At 40.7% G+C, this 23,188-nt stretch overlaps 2 protein-coding genes across 3 annotated transcripts in view; one reads left to right on the forward strand and one right to left on the reverse strand.

Annotated features, from left to right (window-relative positions):
• The window catches only part of dffb (DNA fragmentation factor, beta polypeptide (caspase-activated DNase)), a 50,069-nt gene extending 35,791 nt beyond the window's left edge, over positions 1-14,278 (forward strand). For both annotated transcript variants that reach the window (XM_041207108.1, XM_041207113.1), the window contains exon 8: positions 14,069-14,278. In XM_041207108.1, coding sequence (XP_041063042.1) covers positions 14,069-14,263 — 195 coding nt within the window. In that variant the 3' untranslated portion in view covers positions 14,264-14,278. The remainder of the gene's footprint in view (positions 1-14,068) is intronic.
• The window catches only part of c15h1orf174 (chromosome 15 C1orf174 homolog), a 29,540-nt gene extending 9,203 nt beyond the window's left edge, over positions 1-20,337 (reverse strand). The window contains exons 1-4 of the mRNA XM_041207114.1: positions 20,201-20,337; positions 13,608-13,718; positions 5,029-5,604; positions 1,263-1,421 (exon numbers count right to left, since the gene is read on the reverse strand). Of these exons, the coding sequence (XP_041063048.1) occupies positions 1,263-1,421; positions 5,029-5,604; positions 13,608-13,718; positions 20,201-20,215 (861 nt within the window). The 5' untranslated portion in view covers positions 20,216-20,337. The remainder of the gene's footprint in view (positions 1-1,262; positions 1,422-5,028; positions 5,605-13,607; positions 13,719-20,200) is intronic.
• Between the last annotated feature and the right edge of the window lie 2,851 nt (positions 20,338-23,188).

Consider the following 23,188-nt stretch of genomic DNA (forward strand, 5'->3'; position numbering starts at 1 on the left):
ATGCTTCCGTGAGTACGACAATGTCAGGCTGTTGCTTGACTAGTCTGTGAGACAGCACTCCCAATTTTGGCACAAGCTTTCAGATTTTAGTAAAGGAGGACTTTGCAGGGTCAACATGTCCGGTTTTGTCATTGTTATTTCTGGTGCCTAGATTAAAGCCAGGTGCTCCATCCGGTTTCATTCCTTATTCAATTTTCTGTAGCAGTTTGATACAACTGAGTGGCTTGCTAGGCCATTTCAAAAGGGCATTTAAGAGTCAACCACATTGCTGTGGATTTGAATCACAGGTAGACCAGATCAGGTAAGGATGGCAGCTTTCCTTCCCTAAAAGGACATTAGTGAACCAGATGGGTTTTTAATGACAATTGACAATAATTTCAAAATCCTGGAACTCCCTTTCTAACAGCACTGTGGATGTACCCACACCACATGCTCTGCAGCAGTTCATGGTGACAGCTCACCACCACCTTCTCAAGGGCAGCAAGGGATGAGCAATAAATGCTGGCCTAGCCAGCAGTGCTCACATCCCACAAACGAATAAAAAGAAAGGCTGGTGAGAAATTCTCTAGAACAGCTGTCATTGCATTCAAAACTTACCATCAAAAAGCATAATTCAAGCTCTGTAAAATGAAGCAATTTTATTTTAATTGTTCTCCATCTAACTAGTTCTTAAGGGAATGGCCTTTATTCTGGTTGGACATTAAGCACTTGAAAACGTGCATTTCTGCTTTATTCTTAAAAATAAGGCCTTTGTCCAATTTCTCTAATGAATGCAATCTCCTCTTATTGTCAAAGGTGTCTCACCCTACTTCATGACGGAGTATTAATGCTAATAAGTATTTTATGCTATCAACTTAACCAAAAATCAAACTTATAACATTAAAGATGTGGAACAAAAGACTTGAATTGCTTCATATTAATTCAAATCCAAAACAAATTCTTAATGGCAAAGGCAACTCTGCTGTGAAGTGGGTGTAATTTCAACACAAAGTGCCACCAAATACCTGCTGTTTTACTTATCTCAACACTTCTGTTTCTCGCTCCACAGATGCCACCTGACCTGCTCAGTATTTTCAGTTTTTATTTCAGATTTCCAGCATCTACAGTATTTTGCTTTTGTATGCTTAATTGATATCAGTCACACGCTGAATCATGGACTACTTCCATGTACTCAGTATCACTTTTCTTGCTGCTGTATGGTGGAGAAAACATTCCATCATAAAAGTCTCCATAGCAACCAGTACACAGCAGAAGTGTCATACCTCAGTTTCCAAAGAAGGCATGACTCTTGGCTCTCTTGCTGTCTCATCCACTGCCCGGTCCTCCAGTTCTTCATCCTCTTCATCTTTTGCAATGAAATGCCGCCTCCTATACTCTCGCCTGGTGACAGAATCCAGAACTGGTACCGATTGCGGAAGATCCTGAAACATTCATTATGCTATATATTTTATAATGATTCAAACGTACCCACCTTCCCCCAAAGCTAATAATGATCTTCATGGGGCATCTGGCACTAATATGCATTGTATCACAAAGTTCCAATGAGGGCTTTATGCTATTCCTGATAGTCTTAGGAATATTTCAGGAGACAAAGATGGAAAGGGAATTAAGTGTTCTAACTCACTGCTCATTCACTGAGTAAAGAAGGAATCTGGAGCCAGTCTTTCCTTAAAATAGGTTTATTCACAAAACCCAAAAAACACAGACTCCCTTTTCCTCTCCTCCAACAGATGGAAACTAGTTCTTATATATACTTGAGAATAATGCCCCAATCTTTCCCCAATTACTAACAGCTGCTCTCACTTATAGCTAAGAGCATGCATTTCATTGTGACAGGATTGCAATATTAACATTAAGGGTGATGTAGTGGAGCACCAACTCAATCAGGTGCAGACAGATGGCAGCAGTGCTCATCTTTATCATTAATATAGAGGAATACTAATCTCAAGGACCGTAGAGATCATAAACCACTGTCATAGAATTATTCAGACTTCAAACATCTGTACATTATAAAATTGAATGCTAAAGATTGAATTATGAATCAGTAACAATGATGTAATTTTTAAGAGAGCTTCTTCAATGCACTTTTACAATATCTGTAAAAAAAAAACTGGCAGATATCCCTCAAGAATATATGTTTCAAAAATAAGCACACATGTTTAAACTTTAAAATGACTTCATGGATAATAACAACCTGATCTAATCAGTTTCAATTTATTGTCAAGTATTAGATTCTGTCTTGGATTCAAATGGAATATGGTTCAATTTTTTTTATGACAGACTAATTTTTGCCCTTGTAAAGACCTTCTTACTTCACCTGTCATCAATCCCTTTATGTTTCTGGACAAAATGCAGCAAATCAACCATCAGGTAAAAGCAGATCCGAAGGAGTGTAAGTTAGTTAACCATTGGAAAGTATGCATATACATATCTCAAAAGATGAGGAATATAATTTTCTAACTTAATGCAACAGTTACTAAACTTTCTGATACCGTCACTTCCTAATGCACAAGCACACCTGGCTGAGGTTCCCTTTGACAAGGCTATTAAGGGATTTCCATTTCAACCAAATCTCGCTTTCAAGAGAAAGCAATGGTGGCACTTAAGAGTTTCATAATACAGTTGGACAAGCACCGATGTGTAAGTAAACCTATGCACTGGTAGATGGTTTAGAATTGCTCGAATGGGATATTGCTTCACTTTTAATGGTTTGAGGGCCTTAGTGACATTGCTTTGTTGGCTTAAAATTGTCTGAAAGCAAATAAAGCACCTGGGTCTAACTATATTGTGGCTTGAGTTAAAGGAGTTTATCCAAGACTACAAGAACACCTATAATTTATCTCCAGCTTTTTGAGTTTGTGAAATGAAGATCAACTAATTAATTTGGTTTTTTTGGATTGATTTTGGGACCACTTTTTCCAGGCCTGGTTTTCTATCTAACCATGGAGCTTATGTAGAAGTTAGAGCATCTTTCATTTAAACATCAAGTAAAGACACTAATCTGAAAACTCCTGACAGAAAACTTCAAGGTAATGACAAACCTGACTCAGATCGCAAGTAAGTCATCTTTGCTAATATTGTTGCATGATTTGCTAAGCAAATGTTTCATTTCTGGTGGGAATCAAACAGTGGGAATATACCATGCTAAAGATCTTGAAACTAAATTTTAGCATCTGAAGTTACTGCACTGCCATAAGGCTCCATTGACTAACTTCAGATGTAAAATTGACAACACATTCTAAAACCAAAGTCAAAGTCAGTGGTAAAAATTGATAATTTGAAACTCAAATTTACAAACATTTAGAAATATTTTACAATGTCAAGAACTTGCATTGAATTACACAGAATATAAAGCACAGAAAGAAGTCATTCAGTCCACCAGACCATGCTGGCACACATGCTTCACCTAAGCCTCCTCCCATCCTTGCTCACCTAACTATCAGCATAACCCTCTAATCCGTTTCCATCACACGTTCATAGCTAGTTTACTCTTAAATGCATCTATACCATTCGCCTCAACTATTTTTTGTGATAGTGACCTCCACATTCTCATTACTCTCTGGGTGAAGAAGTTTCTTCTGAATTTTCTATTTGATTTCTTGATGACTGCCCTATATTGATGATCTCTTATTGTGCTCTTCTCCACAAGTGGAAACACACACTCTGGGTGGAATTTAATGCCCTCCCAGAGGCAGGTTTGACAGTAGGAGGGGCATTTAGTTTGGCAGGACGGTGGCAGGTGGGGACCCCAGAGGTCTTCCTGCCTCTGCCCTGGTTAAATCCAGGACGGAAGGCTCATGGACGGCCTTCCTGCCCCTCTGCCATTTGAGCCCCTCAAGTGGGCTATCAATGCTTTTGACTGACTGGCAGCTCTCACACTGCGGTCTTTGATTCCAGGGAAGGCCTGCCACTGCCCAGTTAAGTACCCGAGAGGCACTTCATTCACAGGTCTTCCCCAAAGGTGGTGATGCGGCGCTCTCTCGCTGCCTCTTCAGCTGGCAAGCGAGACCCCCATTGCCTCCATTAAATACTGTTCACTGCATCTACTCTATCAATACTTTTCATAATTTTAAAGACCTTTACTAGATCACCCCCTGGGCCTTCTCTATGGGAAAAGAGATCCAGCTTGTTTAGCCTTTCCTGACAAGTATAGGCTCACACTTCGGTATCATCCTTGTATATCTCTTCCGCACACTGTCCATTGCCTCTATTTCCCTTATATAACATGATAACCAGAATTGTAGACACTACACCAAGTGTGATCTAACCAGGGTTGAATAGATGTTCAGCGTAACTTATCTACTTTTCAAAGTCTACCCCTCTAGAAATGAGCCTTAGTGCTTGGTTTGTTATGGCCACATTCACCTATGGTGCAACATTTAATGATCTGTGCATTTGTACTGCCAGGTCCCTTCACTTCTCGACTCCATTTAGATTATCTACTAAGTAATATGTGACCTCAATTTTCCTCCCAAAATATCATTTACCCATGTTGAAATTCAATTGCTAATGACATGCCCATTGTGCATATTTGTTAATGTCTTCTTGTAATTTGTTGCAGTCCTTCTCAGTGTTGACCACCTCCACCAATTTGATATCACCACAAATATAAAGATCCTATTTTTGATTTAAAAGTTTAAATCATTGATATAAATTGTGAACAATAGTGCTATCAGCACGGATCCTTGTAGGATTCCACTTCCCGCCAGTTTGAATAGCTATCCTTTATCCTTACTCTCTGCTATCTGTGCAGTAGCTAATTAAATTATATAAAACACACTTCCTCTTCTATTCTAATAGAACAAAGTTCTGCCAATAACAGAAGAAAAATAGAAATAGAGTTTACATCCAAAGCAATGTTCCACTTACAGGCAGAATGGAGGAAGACCATTTGACCAATAATACATCTTTTTTGGCATCATTTTTTTCTTGAAAGGGAATATTGCCCAATGTTTTTTGCTTCCACAGAATGACATCCTACTCTTCCATGTGAATGAATATGGAATAACAATCATTTATGATACCTACTTGCATTATCTCCACATTTCCAAAGAACTTGCCAACAGGCATTGGCTGATTGCTGTCCTCGTCCAGAAAAATGCTGTTGTCCACTTTGAATGAGGTGCCTGATGGCTGATCAATCTCCATACTATTTCTCCTTTCTGTATCATTATCTACACTTTTCTCTGCTTTCTCAATGTCTTCCTTGTTTTCCAACATTCCCTTATCGATAACTTCCAACACTTTCTTAGTGGGTATCTCTGTTGAAGAATCATTATTATTGGTCAGTTCTTCAATTTCAGCTGCATGCTCCATTTGTTTTTCTGTCTCTCTCCACTCCACGATGGTTGTGGAGGGTACCTCACTTTCCTGAGCTGCTGGGGTCACTTCTGCGCAGTCCTCATTAATAATTGGCTTCTCATTTTGCTCTGTCGATTTGAGAGATGCTTTGTGGGGAAGGATGATTGCAGAATCTTCCAGATCCTGCTCAGCAGCGCCAGTTTTCTCCTTTGTCTCTACTCGATCACATTTCCTTTTTTTTGAGGGATGGTGACTTGTACTGGAAGCCATTTTATCCAGTCCGGGTATTACTTCATGTGAAGGCTGCAGCAAAACCACATACATAAGTCATCACTAAACATTGTAACGCTTAAATACCAACTCTAATTAGGAACACAACGTAAATGAAGGATCTTGATTAACTATGAGACGCTATTCTGTGTTATTATGAGACATATTTAAAATTTAGGTATGCTATGTTGGGGGGGGGGGGGGGGGAGAAGGGGAGGAAAAAAAACTCAAGCCAATATGTGTATTAGTGATTTGCAGTAATTCTTGTGTTACCATTAATTCATCACCAAAAAATCCAACAACAAGCAGTGACAAATTTGTAACTAGCAGCACGTCACTCCAGTGTTATAGAAATTATTTAAGCATCAGAGAGAGTGCGCACAAACCTCCAAACAACTCATCTACCCAAACAGCTGAGCACCACCTGACCCGTATGTGGGAGAGTCCGCAGATCGCGCATGGGACTTATCAGACATCTCAGAGCCCATCAAACCAGGATGGAAGCAAGTCATCCTCGATTCCGAGGGACTGCCTAAGAAGAAGAAGATATAAATTCTCTTTCCGGATACAACTCATGTTTTGAAGGACAAAAGCTACTGTTGCACTGCTGGGTGATTTACATAATTCAAATGGACAGTGTGAAAAATATCTACATTCACCATTATGCTTTACTAAAATTTGAAAGACCACTGCGTTTATTGGTGGTAGATGCAGTGCATTTGGGGAGCAAAGTCCAGCACGCCACACTTGCAATACAAAGCAGGCTTACAAAAGGTCGAAAGGGATAATGTAAACAGATCATGTCATCCACTACAGTTCCTATTCACAATTGTATAGGAAAGGACACCAAAGGAAGGGAAATGTATCCAATAAATGAAAAACAGAGGGAAATGCAGACGTGCCCCGCTCTAAAGCACTGTCTACCAAAAATTTCTAAAATCTGATTGTAAATCTGACCATTGTAATATTAAACAAGGTCATTAAACATTTGTGCCATCTATCCTAGTGCCATGGGAGAATCTTTTTTTATACGTAGGAGAAAAGTCGTGTCCAGTGCATGCCAGTTATAAAAAACAAAGAAACTAGTCACAACTTGAAAGCTGACATTTACAAGCAGTTATAATACTTCAATTGATCTCAACAATTTGTAAGGAGCTACAATTAACTGTATTTGCCTATCTAGAAATCCCAAAGGCACAGATCAGCTTAGCAGCTAAACGTTACAACTGTGCTGTAGGCCAGTGGAATATCACAGGTGATCTGCTAGCAGGCATATGTTTTGTACATGCCGCACACTGTTACAGATGCGAAGCAATATTTTTAAAAATGCAAGTATAAAGGAAAGCTGCAGTTTTTCTTGAGCTCGGGGAGAAGTCAGCGATTTTTTAGCACTTGCCGTATACAGAGAAACCTTTAGCTTATAATTGAACTGAGGAAGCGCTTATTTACAATAATTCAACTTTCTGGCTTTGAAAGGTGGGGACAGGTCCACTTTAGCAGCAGGCTACCTTGAGACTTACTGTAATGATCCTGTCCTTATAAAATCACAATCCTTGACACCATGAGCAATGCCAGGACAGATCTGCTAGTGACTCATGATAAAATCTCCTGCACAAAGTAGAATATCAACAGATTTGCACTTTTCAACCATTTGGTTTCTAGGGAATTTTTTTTTTGGGATAAGCTTTGTAAACCTTTTACACAAGTTGGAACATACTGCAAAGATGAGATGGTTTCACCATAGCATTTACCTTAAGAAATTGGCCCCATCCTTATTCTGCGTTTGCATTCTTAATTACTAGGTCATGGAGGCAGAACATAGAACAATACGGGAGACTGGATACTTTATTGGTTGGAGATGTAGTGTCCTTGGGGAACAAAGTTTAGCATACTAAATATACAATGCAAAGCAGGTTTACAAAAAGGTCTAGAGACAACGTATAATGGATCACATCATCCACTGTAGTTCCCATAACAATCGTATGGGACAGGACAGAAACAAGGGATGAGAGATAAATACAATAAATGAAAATCTGAGGGAAAAATCAGGTCTGCCATGTTTTAAAACATGGCCTTGCAAATCTTTCTGAAGTCTGATTTTAAATTAGAGCATCGTGCATTACCACTGAGAAAAGCAACAATGATATGTAATACCCTATGACAAAAATATGAATTGCTCGTTCCATAGAAAATCTTCTTCAACCAACCACAATCCAAATCCCCCTTTTCAACACATATTAGCTTGAGTTGCTACCTACTGTATGCACACTGAACAGAATTGGTAGAGGCATGGGGTTACTCCACTGATTTCAAAATAACTATAAAACATGCCGAGTGCATCATCTGTCTATAACGTTTAAAACTCAACCAGTAATCTCATATCGGAAAATCATATCGGACTAATGCCCTATAATAGTCAGTTTTTAAATCATAGGTAGATTCCAAGTATTTCTGGCATTCCACTCTGGTACATTTTTGTGAAATCTGATGACTCAGAAAAATCCATCAAATTTTAAAGTATCAACACTTCAGTTATCAGAGGGGTATACGTGAATGAAAAATATTGTACTGCAAGAAGAATTAATGTCTTTTTGCCCATCGGTGACAGGATTTTTAACACATTAAATCATTGTATGTAGTTTCCAGATCACACGGCTCTCTTCACAAGGTAAAAAAGTAGCAAGTTCCAGCTTCAGTGCAACTGGACTGATGACACAACGTTTCATTGGTTTGGTTGCAGTAATTATTTACTTATCCAGCCAATCACAACTGCAGGCTGAAGAAAAACCACTGCAAATGGAATCTGTTAGGTTGAAGGTTCCACTCACATTACAAGAGCTAACTCAAAATATGGCTCATAAATCACAAGTCCTACAAGTCGAAGAAACTTAGAAATGAAAGGATTCCTAGAACAGAATTGATCTTCTTAAACATGGCACACAAATGAGGCCAACTCTTTTGTAACAACTAACTGCACTGAACTGTGGATTCCTGGGAAGAGGAAATTGAGAGGTTGAGATCATGTTATAGTGGATGAAGATTCCTCTTATGAAGGTCAATTAACTTTTTAATCAGTTCACTGTCTGTCATGCTCCAAAAACCATCACCGCATTTAAACATAGCCAAATCAAGCTGCTGAGAAACCTGTACAAGATAGTTTCAATTTGCCTTGCATAGACTAAATGAACACTTTTGTCCTCACAGGTAAACATCTCATTTATCCCACTCCAGAGAGGTTAAGTGAAGATTGGCATTAGGTGAGGGTTACCTATCCCAGGTTTACTCAACGTGGAGCTGAACTAACTAAAGCCATACAGTTTACCAGCACAAAAAACTGAAGAATTTCCTGCTGTCTAGCTAAGGCCGCCCACCTAGTGCAGCAGATTAATTAAACACAGTAAATTTTACCTCTATTGATAACTTAGGGGTATGTGAACCAAGTATGTGACCAGAATGGCCCAAGACTCCATCACTATGCTGTGCTAAGTTAACTAACCTCTGAGAAATATTAAGATGCTACATTTGGTCTTTGCAGTTCTGGGAATGGAAAATAAAATCAAGGTTCTTGCCTCCTAAACTTAACCTGTGCTGCATTGTGCCACAAAAACTGGTAAGAATAGAATGACGGTTAACGCTAATGTGTCCCTAGTCTTATAGGCCTTCGAGAATTGCTGTTTAGGGTTATGGGTGAAGCATGGTCCACAGGCGTGATTGGGGGTGGGGCAAGGGGAAGAAGAGAAGCTGCTATGTCCTGTGGAACCATAACCTAGAAAAGTTAGCAACTTTAAGACAGGAATGCAGAAAACACACCAAAAACCCACTGTCGTCCAAGATTTTATACCAGAACTTACAGCATAAAGATACTAAACAATTCTGATTATAAATCCTGAAGCTAATCAGTTGTAGAGGAAATCAAAGAGATCTCTGTCAAATAGCTCATTCCCAGTGTTGTGAACAGCAGCAAAGATTTCTGATCAATTCCTCAGCTTTTCCTCAATGAGGAATCACCCAATTATCTTTTTATAGATTAGTTTTGCCAAAACATTTTTCAAGGTTTCGGAATAGGGATTATAAATTAATAACAGGCTTCCAAATGAGTATTCGTAAGAAGCAGGATAAGATAAAAGGGATAAAATGAAAACAGCTCCTCCCAAAAAAGTAAATAACACTTTTAGTTTTTGACTTAAATTTATTGCCTTTCAATTTTTTGTATTAAACAGCTGGTAGCATATAATGCATTTCAAAATCTTCTTAGTAATTTGCGAAATTAAAATTTGATACACCTGTGATGCACCCACCATGAACAAATATTCTGCTAACTGGCTAAGGTCACATATGAAGAATTTAGGGCAAAGTGCTCACCCCTACGGACTGTATAAGTTCAGGGGAGAAGGAAAGAGCCAGGGAAGAAAAAAAAAAATCACCCTTTAAAACTGGATTTAATATAGTATTCCCTCTCCTAATCTCTGACAATCTTCAAGACAAGCAAAAGAAGATGCTGTGTTACTAGTGGGACATTTCAACAGTAGGACTTAGAAGAAGCAAGATATAGTAACATGGACTTCACTAGGTTATATATGTGCGTTGGATTAAGAAAACACAAAATTTGAGGCTCCTGCGTTCTATAACAAAATACGCACCAGCCTGAACCAAAAGTAAGCACAAATTTTCTAACTGTAAACTAACATTATCACATAGAAAATAAGGCAGACTTGCATTAAATATAACATCTTTCAAGATCACCAGACATGCCAAAGCACTTTAGCAGCCAATGAAGTGCTTTTGAAGTGTAGTTGCTGTAGTAACGCGACAGCCAATTTGCACACAGCAAGCTCTCACAAACAGAAATGTGATAATGACCAGATAAATTGTTTTTTTTTAAGATGTTGATTGATGGGTAATTATTAGTCAGGACACTGGGGGATAACTCCCCTGTTCTTCTTGGAAATAGTGCCATGGGATCTGTTAAGCCACCTGAGATTGCAGAGAGGGCCTTGGTTCAACATCTCATCCCAACAATAGCACCTCTATCAGGGCAGCACTCCCTCATTACTGCACTGGAATGTAAGCCTTAATTTTTGTACTCGGTCCTAGATCCCACAATCTTCTGACTCAAGGCACAAATATACATCTAACATACTGAGGTGGCATTGTAATATTTAAAGTTGACTAAGTTGATTCCACATTAATGGTATGTAGAGGAAATGGATCTGGCAAAATAATTTCTAAATGTAAAAGGGAGAAAGAGCTGTGTATTATGATCATTAATTCCTACAGTAGAATGATTGAAAGCCAATGGTCCAAGGTTGTTTTGTTTCAGTCACTGGGCAGTGATTTCCATAGAAACATAGGACTTAGCAGCAAGAGTAGGCCATTCAGCCCTTCAAGCTTGCTGCTTAATTGAATAAGATCATGGCTGATCTGGTAGTGGTCTCAACTCCACTTTCCTGTCTGCCCTCCATAACTCTCAACTCCCTTGTCTACCAAGAATCTGAATTTATTCAAGGCAGGTTAGACAATGACCCAACGTCCACTGCTTTCTGGGTAAGAAAATTCCACATACTAAACGATCTTCAGAAAAAAAATTCTCCTCATTTGCCTTAAACTGTGTCCCCTAGTTCTCGTCTCCAGCCATACCTGCTTTTTCCCCCTGAAACATGCCATTTCATTTGTAAAACCTGTATAAATTGAAGGCAGCATACTGCTACAATTTGTTGGCGTGTTAATGCATGATGCCACGGCAACACTGCCCTCGCCCTGAACTCACAGCTTTCTCTAATATTTCTCCCATCTCTCCCTAGGCTCATCTTGTCCATGAGACCCACCTCCTGTTCCCTATCTCCACCAAACTGTTGACCATTCAGCATCTCTTCCAGGAGCCTCTGTTAAACTCCTCTCCTCAGGTACTCCATTTCAAATCTGTTACTGCCACCCTCGCAAAAAACTACCTTCGATTCCTCTGTCTTTGCAAACTACCACCCGATCTCCAACCTCACTTCCTTCTCCAAAATCCTTAATCATATTGATGCCTCCCAAATCCCCCAAAGTGTTATAATGGGAGCATTTTACCTCAAGTGGAACTGATGGTCATTTGGAATTCATCCTGCTCACTGGGATTCAATGGGCATAAGAACTTAGGAGAAAGAGTAGGCCATTCAGCCCTTTGAGCCTGTTCCGCCATTCAATAAGATCATGGCTGATCTGGTTGTGGTCTCAACTGCTCTCCGCCCAACGATCTCACCTCCATAAACCCTCGACTCCCTTATCTATCAAAAAACTTGTCTAACTCTGCCTTGAAATAAACTCAAAGACCCAGCCTCCACTGCTGTCTGGGGAAGAGAATTCCACATACTAATGACCCTTTCAGAGAAAACATTTATCCTCATCTTCATCTTAAATGGTAGACCTCTAATTCTTAAGCTGCATCCCCTAGTTCTAGACTCCCCGACAAGTGGACACATCCTCCCAGCATCTACCCTATCAAGTCCCCTCAGGATCTTGTATGTTTCAATAAGATCACCTCTCACTCTAAATTATAATGGGTATAGCTTAACCTTTCTTCATAAGGTAAACCCCTCAACCCAGGGCAGTGGCATACAGGAAGCAAAAAGGCCAATTAAACCCAGGTGTTCTCAGTCACAGTGCTCATTGGTATCCAGATCTGCGTGTGGGACTGCAACTTTAACTTTGAACTCGTCCAATCAGGTTTCTGCTCCTGTCACTGCACTGAAACAGCATTCATCAAATTCACAAATGATACCCTATGTGACGGTGACTTTACAGCACGATCCCTTCTCAACCTGTTTTCAGCCTTTGATTGTTGCTGATCACACCATCATGCTCCAATGCCTCTCTTTCGTTGTCCAATTGTGCAAGATTGTCCTTGCCTGTTTTCACTCCTATCATCTAGTAATAGTTAGAGAATCTTCTGAAATGGCTCCCCTTCTTGCTTGTGTACCATTACCTCTAGAGACCCTTGAGAATTTATCCTTGACCCCCTTCCATTGCCATCTATGTGCTGCTCTTTGGCAACATTATCCGAAAGCACAATATTAAATTCCACAGCGATGCTGATGACACCTAGCTGTACCTCATTAGATCCTTCCATTGTTTGTCCAAAAGCCAGTACTGCAGGAGCAGCAATTTCATCCGATTAAATATCAAGGTGGCTGAAGCCATTCTTTTTGGGGTTCCCCACCACAAACTCTGTTCCTGGGGCAACAACTCTATCCTGCTCCCTGGCCACTATCTAAAGGCTGAACTGGGGAATTTGCAGCATCGCCATCCCACTCAACCCTGAGCCTAGCCTCCAATTCCACATGCTTTCCATCACCAAGACTGCCCACATCCACCTTTGTAAAAATGCCCATCTCTGCCTCACCTTATCTGCTGAGACCCTCATCCATGCCTTTATTACCCCTAGATTCAACTATTCCAATGCTCCCCTGGCCAGCCCTGCCTAAATCTGAATTCACCCAAACTCCACTGCACCTATCCAAACTCACACCAAGTCTTTTCAACCTATCACTCCTGTCCCTGCTGACCTACACTGGCTCCCAATCAAGCAATGCCTCAATTTTAAAGTTCTCATCCTCATGTTCAAATTCCTTGATTGCCTCACCCTTCCCTATCTCTGTAATCTCCTAAAGTCCTACCATTCGACGAGATCGCTGCAATCCTTCAACTCGGCTTCTTGCACATCTTGAATTTCCTTTGCTCCATCATTGGTGGCTCTGCCTTTAGTTGCCTATGCCCTAAACTCTGAAATTTCCTCTCCTCCTTTCAATTACTCCTTAAAAACCTCTCTGACTAGCTTTTGGTTACATGTCCTAATTTCACTTTACAAGGTTTGGGGTTAAATTTTGTTTAATAACGCTCCTCAAAAATGCCTTGGGATGTTGTATATAGCATCTTTAATGTAACAAGTTGTTGTTGTTGTTATAATAAGCTCCAAAAACAAAGCAGTTAATCTGTGGATAGTGATTTAAACCAGAGGAAAAAAAAGTTAAATGCAATGGTGTTGTCATTTTTCTTACCCCGGTTGTTTTCTGCAATGAGCTGTCATCCTTGACATTCTGCATGGGGATGTTTGACGCTGCAGAACAGAGCTCCCTATTCCTAAGACGTGCTGAACGACGGATACCAACCTTAAACAAGACGTTTGGTAAATTTATCAGAACTGGAGCAATACACAAATGCACGTGCATAGTATATAAAAAAAAAGTCAATTTGTGATAATGCAAGATTTGAGAAGCCCAGATTTTTTTTCTGAAACAATAATCAGGGATGCATTGCATAATATAACTTTTGCATTAACATGAAATGATTAAATGTATGCTTTACAAGATTCTTGGTTGGTGCATGATAAACATAAGTAGGATTTCTATTTTTAAATACTAAAATATTTCAGTCTAATTTTTGGATACTGTATATTATGCAGTTAAAATGTTAGTCTAAATATTTTGCAAAGTCTGATTTTATTCCCAATCTGTTTCAGCGATATTTTCTGATCAAGTTTCATAAGAATATAAGAAATAGGAGAAGAGCACATCCCCCTCAAGCCTGCTCAATACTATCATGGGTGTACCACTCTGTATCATTCAACTCAGGAGATCACTTCCACAATCATTCAGGTAGGTATTATGTTCAAAAGTTAATTGTGGGATGGGCACAAGGCTGCAGGTTTGCCTAGGGCACCGAAATACTCTTGCATCAGCCCTGCAGACTGCTGCAATCAGGACAGTATTTAGTGAAACTGATCTTAGTGTAATCAGATGTGGGTGAAACAAGGCTGTTTACTATCACCATTGTGGAGGCCATGATAAAAGAAGAACTAGATGAAGTACAGAAAGGTGTCTTATCAGGAGGTCAATTGGTGAAGGTAGTGTGATTTGCAGATGACCAGGCCCTGGTGGCTAGAACAGCAGAAGATCTAGAGATACTAATGGATAGATTGAATGAAGTGGCGAAAGCTTACAAAATGAACATTTTATGTAAAAAAGATAAAAGTTATGAAAATTGGAAAAATAATGGCGGGATTGCAGAGGTCAAGATAAATGGTCACTCAGCTGGAAAATGTATCACAATCCAAGTATCTGGGCGGCATCTTGTCAGAAGCTGGTTACTACCATAAAGAAATCAGAGATAGAATAACAATGGCAAAGAATGCATTCACCAAACAGAAAGAATTGCTCAGCATAGGAATGTCTAGAGATCTTAAGAAAAGAATTAAGAAAACTGCAGTTTGAAGTGTCTTGTTGTACTGGGATTTTGAGAAAACAAGCATCCAAGATTAGAAAGCTGTGAAACATGATTCTGGAGAAGGATGGAGTGGGTCAGTTGGAGAGAAGATGTTGTGATCCCAGCTAATGTTACCACTGGACAATTCTGATCCCAGGGTGGAACCTGGCTTGATAGATCCTACCTAATGTCTTGTTTAGATGTGTGGAGAGTGGCTACTGAACAGACTCCCAAATGTCAGCTGATGAGCTTTTAACAAAAGAATAAAACATTTATTAAACAAGAAAGGATGAACTATATTACAATATTCCTTCACCCACAACTATACGTGTACAGATTTGTAAGGATATCACATGTTACAAAAGCTATCTTTCACTTACTGTGGATGTTAGAGTGAATGTAAACCACAATCCATGTAAACTAATAGGTGCCCTGTGGTCTGGCACACCACACTCTGAAACCAAGTGACAGATGCCACTTCAAACAGATGCTATTGATCTCTCCTCCACTCCCTCCAGACGTTTGTCACACCATGAGCCAACCGTCTTTCACATGAGGGTTTCCAATCTCCACTCTCCAGGAACTCAATTTGGAATCTTCTCCCAAACTGACTTTCTCTCAAGACGCCTTACAGCATAATGGCCAACTGAACTCAAACTGCTGCTTTTAGCTTTGTGTGTCTTGGTATGTGGTGGGGAGGTGGGGGGGGGGGGGGGGGGGGGGGGGGGGGGGGGGGGTGCTCTGGACACTTGTTGCTAGGCAATAGCGCAGTCTTTTACTCATTTGCTTTACTCCCTTCAAGCGTCGTAAAAATTTCTTTAGAAATGCAGTCATCTTTTAAAGTGAAACCAAAACTGAATTTCTCCTTTTCTTAACAGACAAATACAGAAATACAAATCAAATTTAAACATTAAAGAGATACCTTATTCTTAACATACCCAAATATATGTATCATATACTTAAATTCTCTCTAACACCTTTTCCCTTGAAAGAAAGGTAGCTTCACAACAATGAAGGTTTCTTTACAATGGCTTGACACCCACCTCACACAAACTTATCATATACCTCTAATAATAGCTTGTTACATGCTACACAAATAAATTTTCCATCTCATTTCATAATTACGCATTATATCATACAATTACAAAAGCGTACTTAAACAAAGTCAATAAATGTATTAGCAGAATTTGTATATCATAGTATTCTCACAACTCAACCTGTGGGTCCTTTTTCCTCTTATTCCCAGTCTTAACTCAACAAAGAATGTTTCATTTAAATCCACAGCTCAATTGTCCTTTTCATTCGCTGTAGGCGTAATTCCATCCTCGAGTTAATTTTCCGTACTCAAATGCGGTAAATTCTCATTTCGATTTAGCAAAGTCATAATGATATTTTTGTGCATTAATATCTTCTTTCTTCCCTGATCAAAATCTCTTTTCGCCGTTTTGAGGATGTTGTTGAGATGCTTTTCATATTCACATTAAAGGGTTTTGTACTCTTGCTTGGTTTGATTTTTGAACTTATTGTGATCTTGTTGTTTCTCCAAATCCCATTTTGAATAGGTCTTTTTCACTTTTTGAACAATGTCAATTACTTTCTCCCTGCCGAGTTTCATAGTTCGTTCCAACCCTTCAACTCTTTTGCATAATCCATGAACTATATCATGCCTCTCCTTGACAGGGTTTAAATGGTCTTTTGCAAACTGTCCACTGGCCTGCATTTCCACTGCTGTTTTTTTTGAATTAGCACTGGCAAGCACTTGTGAATCAGTATCTCGGGTAATTTTATTGACAATTCTTGATTTCCAATTCTGCAGGCATATTAGTTGCTTTCACATTGTCCATTGCTGAGGTCGATATATCAGTAATGTTACTTGGATCAGTTCTTTGATCAACTGGACCACAATTCGGGAAAAAAAACTCATAGGACCAACTTTAGAACTGTTGACACTCCATACCACACATCTCCTTTCTCCTTTTTTCCAGTTTGCTTCAAAGTTCAAGAATCTCATTGCTCTTCACACAATGAGGCTCTAACAGTTCATTAGTCTTGGTTTTCAATTCTGCATTCAACAAATTATTCTGATTTACCAACAATTCATTTTCTTGTTCAAGGCATTTACCATGATATTTCACCACGATGCTTGAAGTTCATCAAGTTTTAACTGAAGATTGACCTTTATTAAATTTGCTTCTACAAGTTTTCCATTTAGACATTGCAAGTCCTCAGTCAAGTATTCTACTTTCTGTTACTGCTTTTCAATTGTTTTAATCAATTCTCTTCCTTCATTAGCAAACTCCTCTTTTACGTGGGAAAGTTGGTTTTCTAATTAGGTTTTCCTTCAATTGCTTGCTATTGGCAATAAGTATCTCATTGTTGGCCACAGCAGTTTTCTGAAGTTGGTTAAGATCAGCATGATCAACCGCCTGCTGTGATACAGTCATTGCCGCATTACTGTCTACATTAGCCAAATCATTACCCAGAATAAAGTTGACTCCTTCTATAGGTGACCTAGGAATAATTCCCACAGTAATAATTCTATTCACAAAGTAACCTTGTAAGTTGACTTTACACAAAGGAACAGGTTAATAAATTCCATTAATACCTCTTATTAATACTTTTTCCTTCCCAAAGCTTTCCAGAACACAAATTGCATCATCAGCTATCATCAATGATTGAACCACCCCAGTATGTTCCCTTGTTGGGCTCTGGTGTATGGCTATCAGGTGTTCTCTGATACCTCTTCCAACTATTCACATTAGTTTTGACCCTAACAGTGGGTACCAATACATCATTTAACAGGAGAGTGTATCATAGCTGACCCTGATTCCATTTTCACCCATATGTGCTTCCTGCAGAGGCCAATGGACAGTGATTGGGAATGAAAACCCACAGGAGTCAAAGTCGCCTGTAGTGTCCCCATTACCATAATGATGAAAGCAAAATACTGCAAATGCTGGAATCTGAAATAAAAACAAAAAGTGCTGGAAATACTCAGCAAGTCTGGCAGCATCCGTAGAGAGAGAAACAGAGTTAACATTTTGAGTCGAATATGACTTCTTCAGAATTATATTCAACTCAGAACATTAAATCCCACTTTGCCTCAGATCTGTTAAGTCCCAGCAGAATGCAATTGGACATGTGGTCTTTGTCACAAGAACAAATCCATGGTTAAACACCAAGTTAAATATGCTCAGGAGGCAGTATTCCTCAATCTAGTGCATGTTGAAAATAAGGTTACATCAGACAATTCTATTTTTTAAATTGTGCTTTCCTCTATATGGTGACCCAGGTTCCCACTGTCCACAAAGTGCTGTTGAGCTGGGAATAGCCACAGGAGCAAGAGAGATTCCTGCCAACTGGCATCCTTACTGATCCTAAATGTCAAACAGAAGCTCCCAACCTGAGAATATTGAGCAGACCAACACAGTTGAAATTTTGAATTCTTTCTTGACATTAAACACAATGTTGGAGGCAGATGGAAGAAATACTTGATATCCATCATCTTTTCAAAGTGCTCCCTGACACAATTGGTCATTAAGCCACATGCTGTGGTACTGAATCACAGGGTGGTATTTAATTGAAATAAAGGGGCCTCTCCCACCAGTTGGAAAGCCAGAGAGAGCCCCGCACCACCTCTTTTAGGGAGGGCCCACTGAAGTAAGTGGCACTCAGCAGTGGTGGGCCTTCCCCAGGATCAATAATCCGGGAGCAGAAGGCTCAACCACCTAGCGCAACCAGCCAGAGAACAGCAGCTCTATTGAATGACAGCACCACCAGGGAGGGGGTGGCTGTTGCTGATACGACACCCACCCGAGGCCTAGTATTGGAGCTGGATCCCAGGCCACAGGTGTGATGGCAGCGGTGGTGGGGGGAGGTCATGAGGCGGGGATGAAAGGAAGAGGGTTTTCTGCAGCAGGAACAAGCGGATGGCTCTCAGCAGGCCCCTCTTCCCAATGCCAAGTCCTTCGAACAAGCACTGACTGCCTTTGAATGAGGGATCACCCCCCACCCTACCTCTGCCCCCCACCTCACCTACCTCTGCACCACCCCCCCACCCCGCAGCCTGTTATACACCCCGCTCAAATTTCCTTTCCATTTTAGATGGTCCTTCTGTTACCATCCCAACCCTACACCCCCCCATTGAAGTTGAAATTTCTTCCTCTTAATAATCTAAACCCCAAACCTGGTAGAGTGCCTATTTGGACAAAGTACTGAAAATTGCTAGTGCTCAAGGAACAATTCCCTAGTATAAATTCGCATCATTAGGAGAGAGTGGGAGGAAAAGCTGGGGGCGGGGGGGGAGGGAGCAGGGTGAATTGGTAAAATAAGTTTGTTTTAAACAAAATGACTAGACAACCTTTGAGAGCATAATACATGACTTCATATTTATGTCTCGCTCACCCACTCACTGCTGAAAGCCTAACACTATCCCGCCAGTGATTTTACTGTTTACACAAAGCACCTTATATAATGACATAATCGACACTCTGAGCTTTTCCATGTGCACCACCCTCCTGACATAGGCTTGTTGGAATGTTTACCAACTGCTTTCTTGGTGCCAAATATAAATGGGAAAAAGTGACTGGGCCTCAACCCTCCGAGGACCACAGCAAACTTTCAGCATCAGTGTTTACAACTTTATTTTTCCAACTGGGAGATAAACATCTAACAGCACTGCACGTTGTTGTTCCACTTCACAACAGTCAGAATTTGGGATGCAGATAAAATATATTCTACAGGCACACGAAAAGGCCTTTTATTGATTTAATTTAGGCACACCCTTTCACATTCCTGTCACTTGCCTCAAACCATGAGCATGCACCTTAAAAAAAACTCTTCCCGACACAGCATGGTTTAAGTCTGCCAACCAAACCACATAATTTACTGGCACCCTTCTTCTTGTGGCAATAGCCACAGTCAGATAATATTTCTAATCTAACCCCGCAAACAGCCCTCCAGCAGTGCCCTTATCACCTCAAACAAAGCCACCCTCCCAGCTACGTCTGTGCCACCCTGAGTCTCGACTGCAACTCCAGTAGTGCCCGTTTTAGCCTGCTTCATATAGGGAGGGCCAACTGGTGGGGAAGGACACAGCCTGCACTGAACTGACTTCCTGACTCCTCTTTGTGACTTGACGACGATATTTTTAGACCTTCTACTAAAATACTTACGCCGGTTGGATTAAAGGGGGCTCTGTAGGGCGCAATTAGTCATTTATTTTTAATTGCATCGTAAAAGCTCAATACTTGGAAGGAAGCAGCAGTTGGGAGTCTCAACTTTGTGAAGACGAACAGATCAGCCGCTCAGCCCACAGGCTCGGGATCCCTTATACAACATTCCGTAGCTACAGTAAGCACCTGTAACTCGAACACCAGTGGATTCCTACCTGCTTAGTCTTCATCTTCAATGAAAATCTTGACGAACGTGCCCTGTTACAGTCACTCACTCGCTGCGAACTGAATTGCAACAAACATTGGAACTTTTAGCGCAACTCAGCCTCCCACACACAACCCCCACTCCACAGGCTACTACCTGATTGGCGAATGGGGGCCAGCTTCGTATTCCGATTGGTCAAGGACACGTCCATCATTTTGCATTAAATGGCCCCCGCCATCTTTGTGAAGGGCAAAAGCAGAAAATGTCAAGCAGCTTATAGCTGAGGTGCCCTGTAAAAGTGCCTTTGAATGGTCACAGCAGATGATAGTTAACCAGAACGTATCTTTTTTTTGTGAAAGCACAAAGAATAAAAGTTGTAATCATTATGGTACCTTCTCAATTGTTCTGCGGTTTAGATGGTAAGAGTTTTGGTATAAACGATTTACTTATCTACATCCCTACATATTTACAATTCTTCTGTAGTGCAATAAAGTGGCACATACTGTTTCACCATGTATATGAAAGTTAGTAACTGCTTCATTAAAATAAGAATATAACTTACCTCGAAGAACTCTTGTCACATACAAAATAACTAACAGAAATACAATTTAAAGTGCTGTACAAATTATTCCAGGTTATCATGAGCAGAGCAATGTCAACAATTGTTCTAATTGTCCCAGATACAATATAGGACCAACAAGAATCATTATGAGCATGTTTGGAGTATGCTGATTGCTAATCAATAGAGGTAAATGTTTACACATACACAATAAAAACTAGAGCTGGGCGAGCAGCACCTAATCTTTCAATGGGGTACTTCACAACATTGAGTTCAACAATTTTAGATTGTTGCCTCTGTCCTTAGTTTGTTCATTTTTCTTTGCTGCTTTTTCCTTGTTTCTCTCCTTTCTCCCCCTTGTTTTGCTTTGGCTTGGCAAGTGTTCATCATTCTGCCATTCACACCTGTTCTAGACAGATCTTTTATTTCTTTAGTTGTCCCATCACCACTCCCTTTAGCCTTGAACTGTGAAGTTTTTTTTGCCATTTTATCTTTCCTGCCCTCTACCTGATCACAGATCTTGCCTTTTGTTCTTTATCTCACCTCCATCCCTTTCAATTGCTTAAAAATTATACATTTCTAACTTTTTCCAATGAAAGGGCATTGACCTGAAATGTTAACACTATTCCTCTCTCCATGGATGCTCCACTGACCTGCTGAGTATTTCCAATATTTTCTGCTTTTATTTCAGATTTCTGGTATCTGCAGTATTTTACCTTTGAAAAACTGAACCTTACTGTCCTCTGTTTTGGACATTCAGTAAACCCCAAAGTAACTTGTGTGGGACTAAGAAATATATTATTTTTAAAAATTGAAATCCATTATAGCCCTTCTCTTTTTTCTATGGATCACCATTATTTTAGAACTTATTCTCTTAGATTAAATTACCTGTTCTGTGAAACAACATTTAGATTCTTTTATATAGGCAGTGCCTAATGCTGAAGATCTTCAAAGTGCTTCTTCCAGCGGGCATGACTGCATCTCTGTCCTTGACTGCACTAAAGAAACCTTGCACATCATATTTGTTGGCTAACTGTTGGATCTCCTGCGTTTTCTCCACCCGTGGGTTTTTTGCTGGACCTCAGCCTTCAGCCGTCTGTAGAGCTGATTACTTGCTCTAGAGTTGGGTTACTCTTTCAGGTTCAGAAATACTTTGAGCTTGCAGCTTATCAGCTCCTGGATCTCCTGGTCATTCTCATTGAACCAGTTTTGGTGTTTTCTGGTCGAGTGACCAAGCGTCTCTCTGCAGGTGCTGATTATGGAGGCCTTGAGGGCAGACCAGGCGCTGTGGACACCCTGCCTTTGAGTCGTTCATTAAGGACAGAGGCAGCCAGCGCTTGCTGGAAGGAGCACTTCAAAGATCTTCACAGAGACTCTGTCTTCAACACGGATGTCTTCGACTCCATCCCGCAGCATGCTACCTGCCACCATCTCAGCACAACCCCAACCCGGCACGAGGTAGAAAAGGCCATTTGACAGCTAAAGATCAACAAGGCATCAGGAGTAGATGGAATCCCCGCCGAGAAACTAAAGTATGACGGAGAAGCACTATTGGCGTGAATATATGGCCTTATCTCCCTTACCTGGAAGGAGGAGAGCATGCCAGGAGATCTCAGAGACGCTGTAATCGTGACCATCTTCAAGAAAGGTGACAAGTCCGACTGCTGTAACTACAGAGGAATCTCCCTGCTATTGGCCACAGGGAAAGTCATCACAAGAATCCTCCTCAATCACCTTCTCCCTAGGGCTGAAGAGCTCCTCCTGGGTTCGCAATGTGGATTCCACCCACTAAGGGGCACAACAGACATGACATTCCCCTGCATGGCAACTGCAAGAGAAATGCAGGGAACAGCACCAACCCTTGTACATGGCCTTCTTTGACCTCACAAAAGCCATTGACACTGTCAACAGTGAGGAATTATGAAGCATCCTCCTCTGTTTCGGCTGCCCACAAAAGTTTGTCACCATCCCTTGTCTGCTCCACGATGATGTGCAAGCCGTGCTCTTGACCAGTGAATCCACCACAGACCCAATCCACATTCGGGCTGGGGTCAAGCAAGGTTGTGTCATTGCACCAACGGTCTTCTCGACCTTCTTTGCCGCAATGCTCCACGTCACCCTCGACAAGCTGCCCGCTGGAATGGAGCTAAACTACAGAACAAATGGAACCTGTTCAACATCTGCCACCTGCAGGCCAAATCCGAGGTCATCCCACCCTCTGCCATTGAGCTACAATACATAGACAATGCTTGCGTCTGAGGCTGAGCTCCAAGCCATCATCAACACCTTCACCGAGATGTACGAGAGCATGGGCCTTACACTAAACATCCATTAGACTAAAGTCTTACCAAATTGCCCCCTCCACATTGCACTGCCCCCCAGTTATCAAAATCCATGAAGAGGCCTTGGACAACGTGAACCACTTTCCAAACCTTGGGA

The sequence above is a fragment of the Carcharodon carcharias genome, chromosome 15, assembly GCF_017639515.1.
Source record: "Carcharodon carcharias isolate sCarCar2 chromosome 15, sCarCar2.pri, whole genome shotgun sequence".
In the NCBI taxonomy this organism is placed as follows: domain Eukaryota; kingdom Metazoa; phylum Chordata; class Chondrichthyes; order Lamniformes; family Lamnidae; genus Carcharodon; species Carcharodon carcharias.